General features: G+C 45.6%; 1 protein-coding gene across 5 annotated transcripts in view; it reads right to left on the bottom strand.

Moving 5' to 3' along the window:
* The window catches only part of MTMR1 (myotubularin related protein 1), a 63,944-nt gene that overhangs the window by 25,983 nt on the left and 24,695 nt on the right, over nucleotides 1–13,266 (bottom strand). For all 5 annotated transcript variants that reach the window (XM_039249876.1, XM_039249875.1, XM_039249879.1 and 2 more), the window contains 6 exons: nucleotides 11,535–11,629; nucleotides 11,046–11,153; nucleotides 8,506–8,607; nucleotides 8,113–8,196; nucleotides 6,509–6,658; nucleotides 5,415–5,603 (listed from right to left, as the gene is read on the bottom strand). In XM_039249876.1, coding sequence (XP_039105807.1) covers nucleotides 5,415–5,603; nucleotides 6,509–6,658; nucleotides 8,113–8,196; nucleotides 8,506–8,607; nucleotides 11,046–11,153; nucleotides 11,535–11,629 — 728 coding nt within the window. The remainder of the gene's footprint in view (nucleotides 1–5,414; nucleotides 5,604–6,508; nucleotides 6,659–8,112; nucleotides 8,197–8,505; nucleotides 8,608–11,045; nucleotides 11,154–11,534; nucleotides 11,630–13,266) is intronic.

The following is a 13,266-nucleotide window of genomic DNA, read 5'->3' on the forward strand; positions in this document are numbered from 1 at the left end:
ACAGTTGGTGAAGGCCTAGCAGGCTGTCAGTCCATCAGTCTGCCAATCCTCCTCAGCAGGGAGGGCTCCCTTGTGACAGAATGGAAGCCTCCTAGAGGGCGGGCAACTTGCCAAGGGCCAAAGGCATGAAGTGGTGGGATAGGGTCCCCACACCTTCAGACTGCAGAGCCCACACATCTCTCTCTCCAGGTGTGGACTGCATATTTGCATCCCTGCAAATCCATGTGTTGAAGCCCTAATCCTCAAAACAATGGTGTTAGAAGGTATGGCCTTTGGGAGGAGATTCCGTGGTGAGGGTGAGCCCTCATGAAGGCATTAATGCTCTTATAAGAGACAGAAGAGAGAGTGCCTCTTTCTGCTCTTGGCAGTGTGAAGACACAGCAACAAGGTGGCCATCTACAAGCCAGGCAGTGGGCTCTCACCAGAGTCTGCTATTACCATGACCTTGGACTTCTCAGCACCCAGAGCTGTGAGAAAGAAACGTCTGTTGTTCACAGGCCACGAGCCAATGATATTTTTTTGGAGCACCCTGAGCTAAGAGCCCTCTCCCTCCCAGTTCTCCCACTAGACACTCCTCACCTGGCACCTAGGATGAGCCGCTCGCTCCCTCCCTCCCTCTTTGGGGTCTCCTCTCACCACTTGAAACACCCTTTCCTCCCTAATCTGTCTCCTGTCCTCGACAGATGGCTCACATGGCCTGGACTCCTTTGGTGGCCTCACCACTGCCTGACCCCAGCTTGCAACCACCACCCAGCATACTACTGGGCCCCTACCTTAACCTTCAACCTGACTTTTCTCTGAGCTCCAGAGCCTTCTCTTCCCCATACAGGCTCTGAAAATACAACAGTTAAAACTAAATTCCTTCCTCCCATTTTCACTCTCTCAAGAAACAATTGGACGTCAAAACCCTTTGGTGACATCACAGCGGTCCTGCAATGGAGTCTGGACATTTGCATTAACATACAATGCCACCTACCATCAGGTCCCCTACATGGCAACTAGCTAGTGAGAGACGAACTTGACCCACCAGCTGGCCCCTTGTTCTAGCCATGGAGCAGCTATTATGTCCTAGCTGGGTTCTGGGGATCCTCACAGCAGTCCCTGCCACCACGGAGCCAAGAGCCCAACTGTGAGCCACGCACTGAGTGAGGAACTGCTACCATGCTCGGGGCCACAAAACATGCCGGGTGCCACAGCGCAGGGGGAACTCCACTCATCTGGAAAGACCTCCCTGAGGAAGCGACACTTGAAGTGTCATCTCAAGGATGGGGGAGTGCTTAGCTGTGGGGGCAAAGGCTCTGAGGGAACAGCAGGACAAGCTACGGGAACTGAAAGCAGCGGCCCACAGCGGGGACGTGGCCCTGGGAGCTGTGGAGACAGGAAGGAAGGGCTGAGCTGGGGGAGGGCTTTTGAGGTCCCGTTCAGGAACTAGATGTCGCTGCCCCAAGGCACCGAGGGGGTGCGTGGAGTCAGACACTGAGATGATCACTCTGGCCATGCTGTGGATACCACACTGCAGGGAACCCCTACCCAACACGTGCAAACTGCATCTTGGTGCATGTTAAGGAGATTAGACACCATGACCGGGGGGGATTTACTCCAAGAACGTAAGGGGGTTGTATGACTTTCCTAGGGCTGCACCAACAAAGTGCCACAAACTAGGAGGCACAAAACAACACAGACTTATTCCCTCACACTTCCGGAGGCTAGAAGTCCAAGACTGACATGTGCGACTGGCTTCCTTCCCTCTGGAGGCTCTGAGGGAGACCGTGCCGCACGCCTCGCTCTTGGCGGCTGGCAGCAATGCTTGGTGCTACTTGGCATACCGCTGTGGTGCTCCTGTCTCTGTTCCGTTGTCACATCGCCACCTTCCCTCTGTGTCTGTGTCTCTATGTGGCCTTCTTACAAGGATGCCATTCACTGGATTTAGGGCCCACCCTCCTCCAGTATAACCTCATCTTCGCTAATTACATACGCAAAGACTACTTCCAAATAAGGTCATATTCTGGGGTTCTAGATGAGCATGAATTTTTGGGAGACACTATTCAACCCACTACAGTGGTCAATATACAAAAGCCAGTCAGTATAATACACAAGATTACTAAAATCTAGAAAAAAAGAAACACTTGATCATCTCTATACAAAAAAGGCCTCTGAACATCGACTACTTTTCATGATAAAACCACTCAAAACAACTAACAATAAAAAGGAAGTTCCTTAACCCAATGAGGGCATGTTGAAAAACCCACAGCTGATACACCCAATGGTGAAAGACTAAAAGCTTCCCCCCTAAGATTAGGAACAAGACAAGGCTGTCTGCTTGCATCACTTCTGTGTAACATGGCTCTAGATAGAGGTTCTTGCTGGGAAATTAGGCATGAATAAGAAATAAAAGGCGTCCAGATCGGAAAGGAAGAAATAAAGTATCTCTACTTGCAGGTGACATGATACTACATGCACAAGAGCTAATAGGGACTTAGACCAATAAATGTCCTTGCTCAGTTCCTAGACACCACTACAGTTAAAATCATCATAGACATGCAGTTTGGTGTCCTGCTTCCATGTCTCGCAAATGACATCACACACAGCGGGCTACCCTTGCTCTGTCGGGTGTTTGGAAGAGCGCCTTTGTGAGTACAGAGTTTCTCAGCCTTCTCGTTGCCCTGGGATAGTACTGCGACATTGCAGACGAGTGGAAGGACGGACAGGGTTAATAACCCACCAGCTGTGGAAGCATGGGGAACTAATCAAGAATGACCCCTTGTGGAAGGCTGAAACCCGCCCCCCCCCCAACCCTGGATATCTATACCAAATCCTGGGTGATTGTGAACGTGACCTCTTCTAGAAAAAGGGTCTTTGCAAAGGTCATAAAGTCAAGGATCTTGAGATGAAGAGACCATCCTGGATTATCTTGGGCGAACCCTACACACCATCAAAAGTACCCTCAGAAGAGAGAGGAGGGAAGACACAGACACATGGACGAGAAGCCCATGTGAGGGCTGAGGGAGAGATGGGCACGCTGTGGCTACATGCACAGAGCAGCCTCCAGGGCCCGGAAGGGGCAAGGAACAGACTCTCCACTGAAGTCTTTAGAGGGAGCACAGCGTCGGCAGATTTCAGACTTCTGGCCTCTCGGACTGTGAGAGAAGAAATAGGTTTTGTTGTAAGCCACCTAGGTGTTTGTGCTAATTTGTACAGGGACACGTACACAGGACTCTCCTGCCCATCTCCTTCTCCGCCCCATTCCTCTGCCAGTCTTGCCCATCTCTGTAACTGGCACCACCAGTCACCGCCCACCACCCCCCGGCCAGACAACTGCGGCAATGAGCTCAGGGGCATCATGCGCTATGGCCACCACATACATCCTTCTCAGTTTTCATGCTTACGCACCTTGTGTTGCACACTGCCATCTCCTATCTTACAGGAGAGGCACCTGGGGCTTATGGAGAGGTCAGTAACCTGGACAGGGTGCAAGGGCACCAAAGGGCAGAGCCTGGAGGAAAGGCCTAGCAGAACAGATTAGGAAGCCAAGGGTTCTCATGGTCCCACCTCTTAGGCTGATTTAGACACACTGACATTACCTGGGAGATGGCTGAGTGAAGATGTCAACCAGGCAATGGGATGGAAATGCTGTCTTGACTTCAGGAGGGATCAGGGCGACACAGAAACTTGGGTGCTAAATTCAACATACAGAGGATGTCTGGAATCACGGCACCGGAGGGGATGACCCAGGGAGATGGTGCAAAGTAGAAAAGAGGAGCCTGGATGGAGTTCAAGGAGCACCACCATTTGGAGGTTGGGAAGAGGGAGAGGAGCCAGTGAAGGAGTATGAGACAGACAGGGATCCAAGGGCTGAGATGTCATGAAGGCCAAGAGGACAGAGCATTTTCACTCTGAGGTCAGAAACGGTGATGGCTAACATGAACCAAATGCTTTCTCCGGGACAGGCCCTATCCTAGGCCCTTTACAGTACTTCCTTCACATGGACTCCAGGAAGCAGGCATACCATCAGTTTCATGTTAGAGATAAGGCAACTATAGTCGAGAGGGATGAAGTCGCTGCCCAGGGTCATGGGGCAAATAACCAGGGTTGTTCTATCCTCTCTCAGAGCACGCTTTATAGTCTTCCACTCCACACCGGATGGCCACTTGGCAGACTGCGTGACTACTTGCTCAGTGTGTCTCTCCCCAAGCTCTGACACACAGCAGGTACCCAAGTGCTGAGGGAAAATGCCATGTCCTCTGCCTCATTTGCTCTACAAAGTAGAAGGTAACAGCTTCTCTCAAGAGTGAGACAGAGGAGCTCTGAGGCTGGGTTTTTGGAGATTGTGGTCAATGACAGAATAATCACTGTAGAGAGAACAGGCACAAGCTGCTGAGAGAAAGACAGCCCCAAGCACTGTTGAGGGGACATGGGCTGGTCATGGGATTAGTGACCACACCCTCAGACGTCTTACTGCATGCCATTCTCATGAGCAATGTGCTCTGCGACACTGTTAGATAGCGACCCGTGCCCATCTCTTCTCACTAACCACCCAAGGCCACTCAAATGCCTCCTCCTCCATGAAGCCTTGCCCAAGGTCACAAGCAGGGCTAGCCAGGCCCTCTCCTGGCTCCCCGTGCATGCTGAGCTCACACCTCGCCTGGTCCATCATCGTATTCTCCAGCACCTGCCCCTACTAAGTGCTCATCACACATCTGTTACCCAAGAGTCATCTCACAAGTAAGCATGACGCAGTACAGGCTGTTGTCACCTTCCTGATCCCTGAAATTACTTACAGAGAGAGCCTAATCCTCTGACTGCCAGATGCACACCTGCAGTAACTGTTGGAAAGTCATTCGTGGGCAATGCGTCAAGGAAATGATGCAGTTGAAAAGCCTACTTGGAGGGCAGGTGCTGGAGGCGTGTCCTCACAGCTATGACTGGGTATGAAGGATCTTGTCCCCTTCAGCTAGTGGGGATCAAATGGGAGCTGTGTGCAGATGCCACGCCACTCCTGCCTGTGACTTATGGAAACTTTGTGTATTTGCCTGGTTGCACACAGGTGACCCCATTCTAACAGAGCTTCAGAACACATATGAATTAATCAAGTAGTCACCATATTTCCAGGTTAAAGGGTCTTCCAATGGCCTCATCATCATTTCATTAAAACTCTTACTTGATTCTTTAGGTGATAATTCTCTCTCCGGGTCTTTGCTGAACTAGTGGAGCAGACAGGATTGTGGAGAAGCGATGAGACAAACCCCACACGTAGCCCCACAGGCCATATACCAGGGCCGGACAGCTATGGGCGGCTCCAAAAGAGCCCACCTTCAAGTGGGGAGGAACTCAGCAGTGTAACTGAACCACAAAACAATCTACGGCCACCGCATAAGAAAAGATTTGCCTTTTCTGCAACATTGTTGAGAGTATACCTTGTTGGTATCAGCGACACTGTTTTGTCGGGCATCGAAGATGATAAGTTTGTGAGACTGTGCGTTAGCATCCATTATTGTTTGCAAGTATTTTTCATCTTCTTTGCAGCGTTTATCATTGGGACCCACAAGTGGCTGGCTGCAACGGGTAATCGTTGCCTGACTTTCTGGATGAATCCATGATAACACCTAGTGTTTATAAGCAACAAACATTAGTATGGTTCCCCTGATCACCATGCCTTAAAAATGAGTTCCTTTTCAAGTATAGCTTCTTCTGCATATTTTCCTCAAATGTGAGGGGTAAAACCAAGTAGAGCCTGATAGTGGCCACGGAACTCGCTGTTTGAGTCAGGTCAGAAAGAGTCTGACTAGATAAGCTCCAAAAACCCCCTTATACCACTAAAATTGTATTCTAAGAAAAACAGAAACTAAGTCAAACTATGACTAATGTCAAGCCCCACTCCTATTTGAATGATTACTTTTATTTTGTCTCCCAGTTTAAAAACATCTTGTATCTAAACCGTCACATACGTGGCAGGATGAGGGCAAGGTGAAGACAGTCCCTTACCAGATCGGAAGCTATGCCCTCACACCTCTCATTTTCCTCAAGCGGCCAAGAGACTGGGGATTATACCCAACCACAGACTCTGAGCACAAAAACGCTCACTCCCTCCTTGATTATGCGGAGAAGATCACAGGTGTATATATACATATGGTCGACATCAAGCTGTACATGTGTGGGTTTTTGTATATCAATTATACCTCAATCAAGCTGGTTAAAACAATTCACCCCCTGCTGGCTCTTATGTTTACATTTGTAATGACGTCCCTGGCGTGCAGCTGTAGTATTCCGCTTAGCATCTAAGGAAGCGTATTTGCTCTAAGAGGACGCGCAGAAACCAGAGACGCATACACTGTTAATCCAACAGCACACTCTTTCTTGCTGCTCTGTCCTCATTTTCAGCTGCCTTTTGAGGTTTTTCAACTTAGTTTTCCACTTTCTATTTTGTTCACTAGTCTTTTTGCCTTGGTCGTTCCATGTTAGATCTCATACAGTATGTGTTTATGCCCGAGTGATGACGTTTCTTACTTACGGGGACTCTGCCTTTTGCTCGAAAGGCTGCCACTTTTGAAAGGTCATCATCTTTTACACTAGTTGGCACGACAATGACAGCAGGGTAGGTGTCACAGAGCTCATAGGTACTGTTCACTTTGGATATTTTCCAGCTCTCATTTGGCAAGCCCTGCAGCGCATTAGAGAAGGAGGGGGAGCAAACTTTTACACTTTCAAAAAGTACTTGGCATGAACCACATCCATTCCTTACTTTCCCCTAAGATTCATTTATACTTTGTTGTTCATTGCTACTTTAATAGTTTAAATATATATTTATCTAACATAATCCATTTCTTAGCCATGTTAAAAAATGTAATGAAACAGAAGAATTTGTAAACCTATTTTAAAATGGAAATTATATACTAGAATCCCAATCCTGTATATTTCTTGTGTTTTCTTTTTTTTTAAGTGTTTTTTTTTAATGTTTTTTTGTTTTTTTTTTTTTTTTTATTTCTAGGAAAGAGAGAGAGAGAGACAGCGTGAGCAGGGGAGGGTCAGAGAGAGAGGGAGTCACAGACTGAAACAGGCTCCAGGCTCTGAGCTGGCAGTCAGCACAGAGCCCGACGCGGGGCTCGGACCCATGAACCGCGAGATCATGACCTGAGCGAAAGTCGGACGCTTAACCGACTAAGCCACCCAGGAGCCCCTAAAGTGTATTTATTTATCTTGAGAGAGAGAGACAGAGACAGCATGAGTAGAGGACAGGAAAAAAGGGAGGGAAAAATCCCCAGTGTGGGGCTCGAATTCATGAAACCATGAGATCATGACCTGAAATGAAACCAAGGGTCAGACATTCAACCAAGTGAACCACCCAGGTGCCCCTCTTGTTCTGTTTTCTATATAGAATGAGGATGGTGTTGTTTTTGAAAAATCTATGAAAGTTGTTTAGAGATACAGAACCTTTTCACAAACATCTATAAAATAAGTAATGTAAACCACCATACCAAATATACAGTGGGGGCAAAGATTAAATGTCACGAAAACAGTCTGTTACAGGAGTATCTTCAAACTGACAGCACACTGAAGACTACACATGTTATCTAATGTAAGCCACTGGTTTGATGCTTACTCACCAACTCATTACCAGAATATCTAATAAAACCCATCCCAGGGGCGCCTAGGTGGCTCAGTTGGTTAAGTGTCCAACCTCAGCTCAGGTCATGATCTCATGGTTCGTGGGTTCAAGCCCCACATCAGGCTCTGTGCCAACAGCTCAGAGCCTGGAGCCTGCTTCAGATTCTGTATCTCCCTCTCTCTCTGACCCTCCCCTGATCATGCTGTCTCTCTCTCAAAAATAAATAAGACATTAAAAAAAATTTTTTTTAATTAAAAAAAAAAAAACCCATCCCAGCCAATTTGCTTTGTAAGCCCCTGTGTTTGTACTCCACTTGGCCTCTGGAAAAAGAACAAAGAACAGCATAATGAAAGGTCTGGCATCAGGAGAATGGGACATCCTGGAGATGAAGAGCAGACAAGCTAAGGGAGTCATACCGATGGCTTCTTCTCCACTACATTCTTAACCTCTGAGAAAAGGAAAAAGAAGCTCAACCCAGTATTTCCAGTTTGATAAGCAACATACTGTACCTGTCTCTTATATTCAGATACTGGATCATAAACCTTCCATCCGTTTATTGGAAATTTTTCTTTGTAGTTGAATGCAAAGAGAGTCTGGATACAAAAAACAATACGCATGTCAATGTCTCTGCTATATCATATACTCAATATTAAAGCTCCTCATTCAGCTCATAGCTGAATGTATTAAGATTTCTATTTTAATCCATAAATTTTGAAGCAACAAATTGGCAGTTTTCTTAATCATTACATAGAAGTGACAAATTTTAAATATCCTAGTATTAGTTATAAACAGAGAAAGGAGAAGAAAGAAAACTCTGGAAAAAAAGGAATAATTAAACATGAGTTTTGGACACCCCCCCCATCACAAAAACATGCAAAAAAGGTTTATTTGGGTGCACTGACCTGCCCATTGGAAAGAGGAAACGCGTATTTGTTGAGGTTCTCAAATATCCCAAGTTTACTCTGTTCTTCCTGTTTATAAGCAAGTCGCAAGTTCCTCATATCCTATTAAACAATTAGCAAAGCTCATTTATTCAACATATATTGAGTACCTATGAGACAGCCACCGTGCTATAAAGAGATTAATGAAATATTTATATTCATTCCTCATGTTAGATATTGCTTCTACTAACGAAAGCCAATGAACAAAACCACATCCCACAAGATAAAAACAGCTGCGGAAACTGGAGTAAATGGGACATGTTGGGGAAAGAACTCATCAGATGGAACCAAGAAGGTGGTTCGTGCCTATAAGATGTGCCACTGGGTCCTGTGCACTTACTGTTAAAGCTGTGTCCCCGAATCAGCAAGGACTCTGTATCACATAAAGACCACATCCCTCAGCTGCGCTCCTCACAGAAATTATAACACTGTTTCTCAAAATCAGTTCCTTAAATGACCCACCATGCAAGCTGCTGCCTACGGGCAAGCCCATGAGAGCACTCCTAGTGACATAGCTCCGAATTCTTCCCAAGACCTCTTTGGGCAGGACCCACTGACCTTTTTAAACCTATGCCACTGATTAAACACAAAAATCTCATTCTTTAACATTTGGAGATAAATATGAAATTTGAAGGTAAATATGACCACAAAAAAATTATGAGCAAGAACAATTTGGGAGGTTACTGTCACAATATTACTTGCAACAGAGAAGAAGGGAAAGAACTGAAATGTCCGACAATGGGGTCTGGCTAAATACACTACAGTACTACTAAGAGAATACTGAAGAACTTTTAGAAACAAGAAGCAGTTCTTTTCTGTACTGATATCGAGGGGTTCAAAGATAGATTGTTAAGGGGGAAAAGAAAGGGACCGAATGGTCCACGTAATACACTACATTTACATTTGTAAAGACCATGCATACATGCTCGTGCACCCAGGGTGTGCATGGAAATTGGGAACAACGGGTGCCTGCCAGGAGTGGAACAAGGTGGCTGGGGGTGGGCTGGAGAGAGACTTACTCTTTCCTACACACAGCTTTGGTACCTTCTGAATTGTGTACCACCTGTTAAAAAAAAAAAAACACCTTACATCTTGCAAGGCTCCCAGGCATGAGCTGAGAGAGCTGGCAGCATGGCGCTAGTAATGCTAGGCTGGAAAACATTTTAAAGCAGCTATTAGCAAATGCTTACTCCAGCCATGAAAACACCTTCATTAAACAGCCACAGGCACCTGCCTAAGCAACAGAACTTCCTGGTGTGCCCTCCCTCCAAGCTCCTCTGACTACATATACGCACGTTGGAGGCTCATTGAGCTCAGTCGCTATTTAGGATTGCTGAGACAGAAAAGCGTTCTCAGCAAAGGAAGGGGCAAGTGTGAATACTCCAAAGTGGGGGTTGGGGACACAAGGCAGACGGGAACAGCTAAAGGAACTGGGATGGCAAAGAGGGGAGGGTCGCTGGAGGGGATGCTGCAGAGGGCAGTCATCCAGCTCAGACACACAGGCTTTGGATAAATTTTCCCTTTAGACTAAGGATGATTGGAAACTACCGGAGAGTTCTAAGAAGGGGAATGTCATGTTCCCAACTGCAGGATCAAATCACTGCTCTACTTTAAGATGCACAACTGTTTCACACATCTCTGCATGTGGAACCCCAGCCTGTTCTAGAACTGCAAATGCAATTTGTCACAGGACAGCACTGCTATGTAGGGCCCATAGGGAGTCTCCTAGGCCAACAGATTCATGATCTGCAAGAGTAAAGGATTCTTTGAAAAAGTGGGTTCAACTACAGTCTGGGGCCAACTGGAGGGAGCGGTCTTCAGAGATATGATTAAAAGCAAACAGATTGGTAGGAATGCAAACCCTGACTGTTGCAAGGGACCTTGGTGATTCTGCACAGGCTCTTTCCCAATACTTTAGGTAGAATCATTAATAATGTATGTCCCATGAGGTAAAGTCTTAAGAAATAGAACATACCAGTTAAAGTGTTTCTTAAATGATCAGTCATCATTAAAGTTATCACACATATTTCTAGTTAGCCCAATGGAGGAAAGGTAGAAAACCAAACATAAGCACAGCTCAGGTGCAAATGCTGAAACTGCATGTTTAATCACAGAATTTATGGAACACTGCTGTCCCTTCAGGAAATTTCTGACCATCCTCTGTTCTGAAGGAACAACAAACTGGAAAAAAAAAAAAAAAAAAAAACCCTACTGATTTGTGCTTTTCACTTGGTGTCTCCGAAATATAACAAATAACATCTGCACTTAGATTATAGGTCCATGTTTATCAAAACACTTCAATAGAAAAGAAGAGGTTTACTTGGACCACTTACATAGTGATATGAATTAGTCGATACAAGATTTGAAGAGGCCGCTATCTAGAAAACATTGGAGTTACTATCAGCACCAGTTAGTCTCACTGCCCAAAGACCATGAAGAATGTGTCGGAAAAAGCTCCAAGCTGACCGCCCTCCTCCGTTTCAGCCGTGTTTGTACCATACCTTGCACACGATCTCTATACCACAGGAATTGTCCCCGTGGCTCTGCGCTCCAATCTTCTCAACTCTGCTGATCACACCAAGGGGAACATCAAGAACAAAATTCGGCTCCTGGGTTGACAAATTAAGAGGAAGCCCTATCAGTGTCAGTCAGCAGCGCTTTCATATTTGAAGTCTTCGCTGGGTTAAAACACATGTTTGTTTATGTTACATTTCCTCTTTGTCCCAACTACAAAACCGAAGTCCGACTTGTACTGTGCTTTACGAAGAAGTAGATGTTCAAGACTACAACTGAACTCCTCCCACCAGATTGTAAGTGCTACTTTAATAGTATCTTTTTCCATATGTAAAATCTGTTTGCAAATGTGCATATGTTAAAACTCACCTTCCGGTCCTCTCAAGATGATGGGATTTCAGGGTTCTTTTTACTTTGTTATTGTTTACTTTGTTCTAAAGGGTTTTTAAAAATAAAATACTCCTTTAAAAACTTACCCTCTCGACACTTTTGAAGTACATCTTAAAGTCCGTCACTGTTAGGGTTCCAGTCACTGCTCCCACAAATGGACAAATGTACATGACGTCTTTCACTGAAAGGAAAAACCCAAAGTAGCAACTTCCGCCATAGACTTGGGCTTCAATAAATCTTGAGTTTCCAAGTATACATATATGTGTGATGCCCATTTTCTAGGAATTTCACATTTTTATTACATTAAATAAAAACATAGCTAGTCTTAAGAGAATTCCATTCTGTAAAACACACTTCTGATTTGCTTCTTAGTGAAGTTTTAAGAGCCTCAGAATAAGTTACATTTCGTCATTGTTCTCCAGGTAGTTAACATTTTCCCTGAGTGATGAATCCATCATATTCAAAAACACATCAGTTACACTCTGAATACCCTGGGCTGCTGTTTCGTAAATTACTGCTAATGAAAGCTAATGCACCTGCAAAGGAAACTGGTTTACAGATGACAAAGCTAGGACTGCATCTATGGAGCTTTGGAAAATGGCTTCTTTGCCTCAAGTTCCTTATCAGCTTCCATGTTAAGTTTTCTTTTCTTATTGTTGATATTTAGCTTCAGTCTCCACAACACACCTGTCCCAAAGATACCACACCCTCACTATCTTCTCAAAGTGCCACTCCATGGGAATGGCAGGGGTGGACATAGCTACAGAGGAGTTCAGGTGGGACATTTAAATGCACTAAAGTTGTCATCCGGACGGATTCTCAAAACACTTCCATTAGACTTTTCTACAGCTCAGGATCTAATGAGCAGCTTCTGCTGTTGGGGTTGCAGAGCACACCAGGCACAGCCCTGCTCACAAGCAGCTAAGCCCTAGGAGAAGCACTACACAGAAAATCACCATTTTACTACAGCCTCACAAATGCTATCATAACGCTGTGGACACAGTAAGAGCTCAAAAAAGTATCCACTTAGCTCAGCAGGGAAGGAGGGGGTGAGGAGCAATGGGGCAAAGCGAGGGAGGAAGAAGAGAGCACAGAGTTGCTGGAGGTTAGCCTGGCCGGGTCAAAGGGCACACAGCAAGGATGATAGCACATGAGGCCAGAGAAGGCTTATTCATGAAGGTTCACAGCAGCATTATCCATAATGGCCACCAAGTAGAAATACCCCAAATATCTACCAATAGATGACTGGATAAGCAAACTGTCATAGCCACACAGTAGGATACTATTCAGCGGTAAAAAGGAAGGCATGTTGACCCATGCCACAATGTGGATGGATATCAAACTAATTATACTGAGTGGAAGAAGCTTGACCAAAGACGAAAATACTCAATGATTACATTTCTATAAAACTGTAGAAAATACAGTCTACAGTGGTTGGGACGGGAAAGATGGAGTGTGAGGCAGGAATTATAAAGGGCCCGAGGAAACTTCTAGGGGTGGTGGGTGTTCACTGTCTTGACTGTGATGATGGTTTCGCAGGTGCATAATGTGTCAAAACTCTTCATGTTGTATACTTGAAATCTGTGTGCTTTGCTCTCTGGAGAAGAAGGAGAGGCATGACACAATTAGCTCTGCATTTTAATCAGATCATTACGAAAGCAGCGTGCAGGTGGGGCTAGAGGACTCCCAGAGAAGAAACAGTCAGAGAGGCCAGAAGTTCCAGAATCTAAAGAAAGAGCTTCAAAACCATAAGCAGGGTCTGGAGCCCCAGACCAGGATACTCAGCAGCAGTATCGTCTGGAGGTCCTGGTAGGAGAG

This window comes from Hyaena hyaena, unplaced genomic scaffold, assembly GCF_003009895.1.
Source record: "Hyaena hyaena isolate Hyena2069 unplaced genomic scaffold, ASM300989v1 scaffold_348, whole genome shotgun sequence".
Lineage (NCBI taxonomy): Eukaryota > Metazoa > Chordata > Mammalia > Carnivora > Hyaenidae > Hyaena > Hyaena hyaena.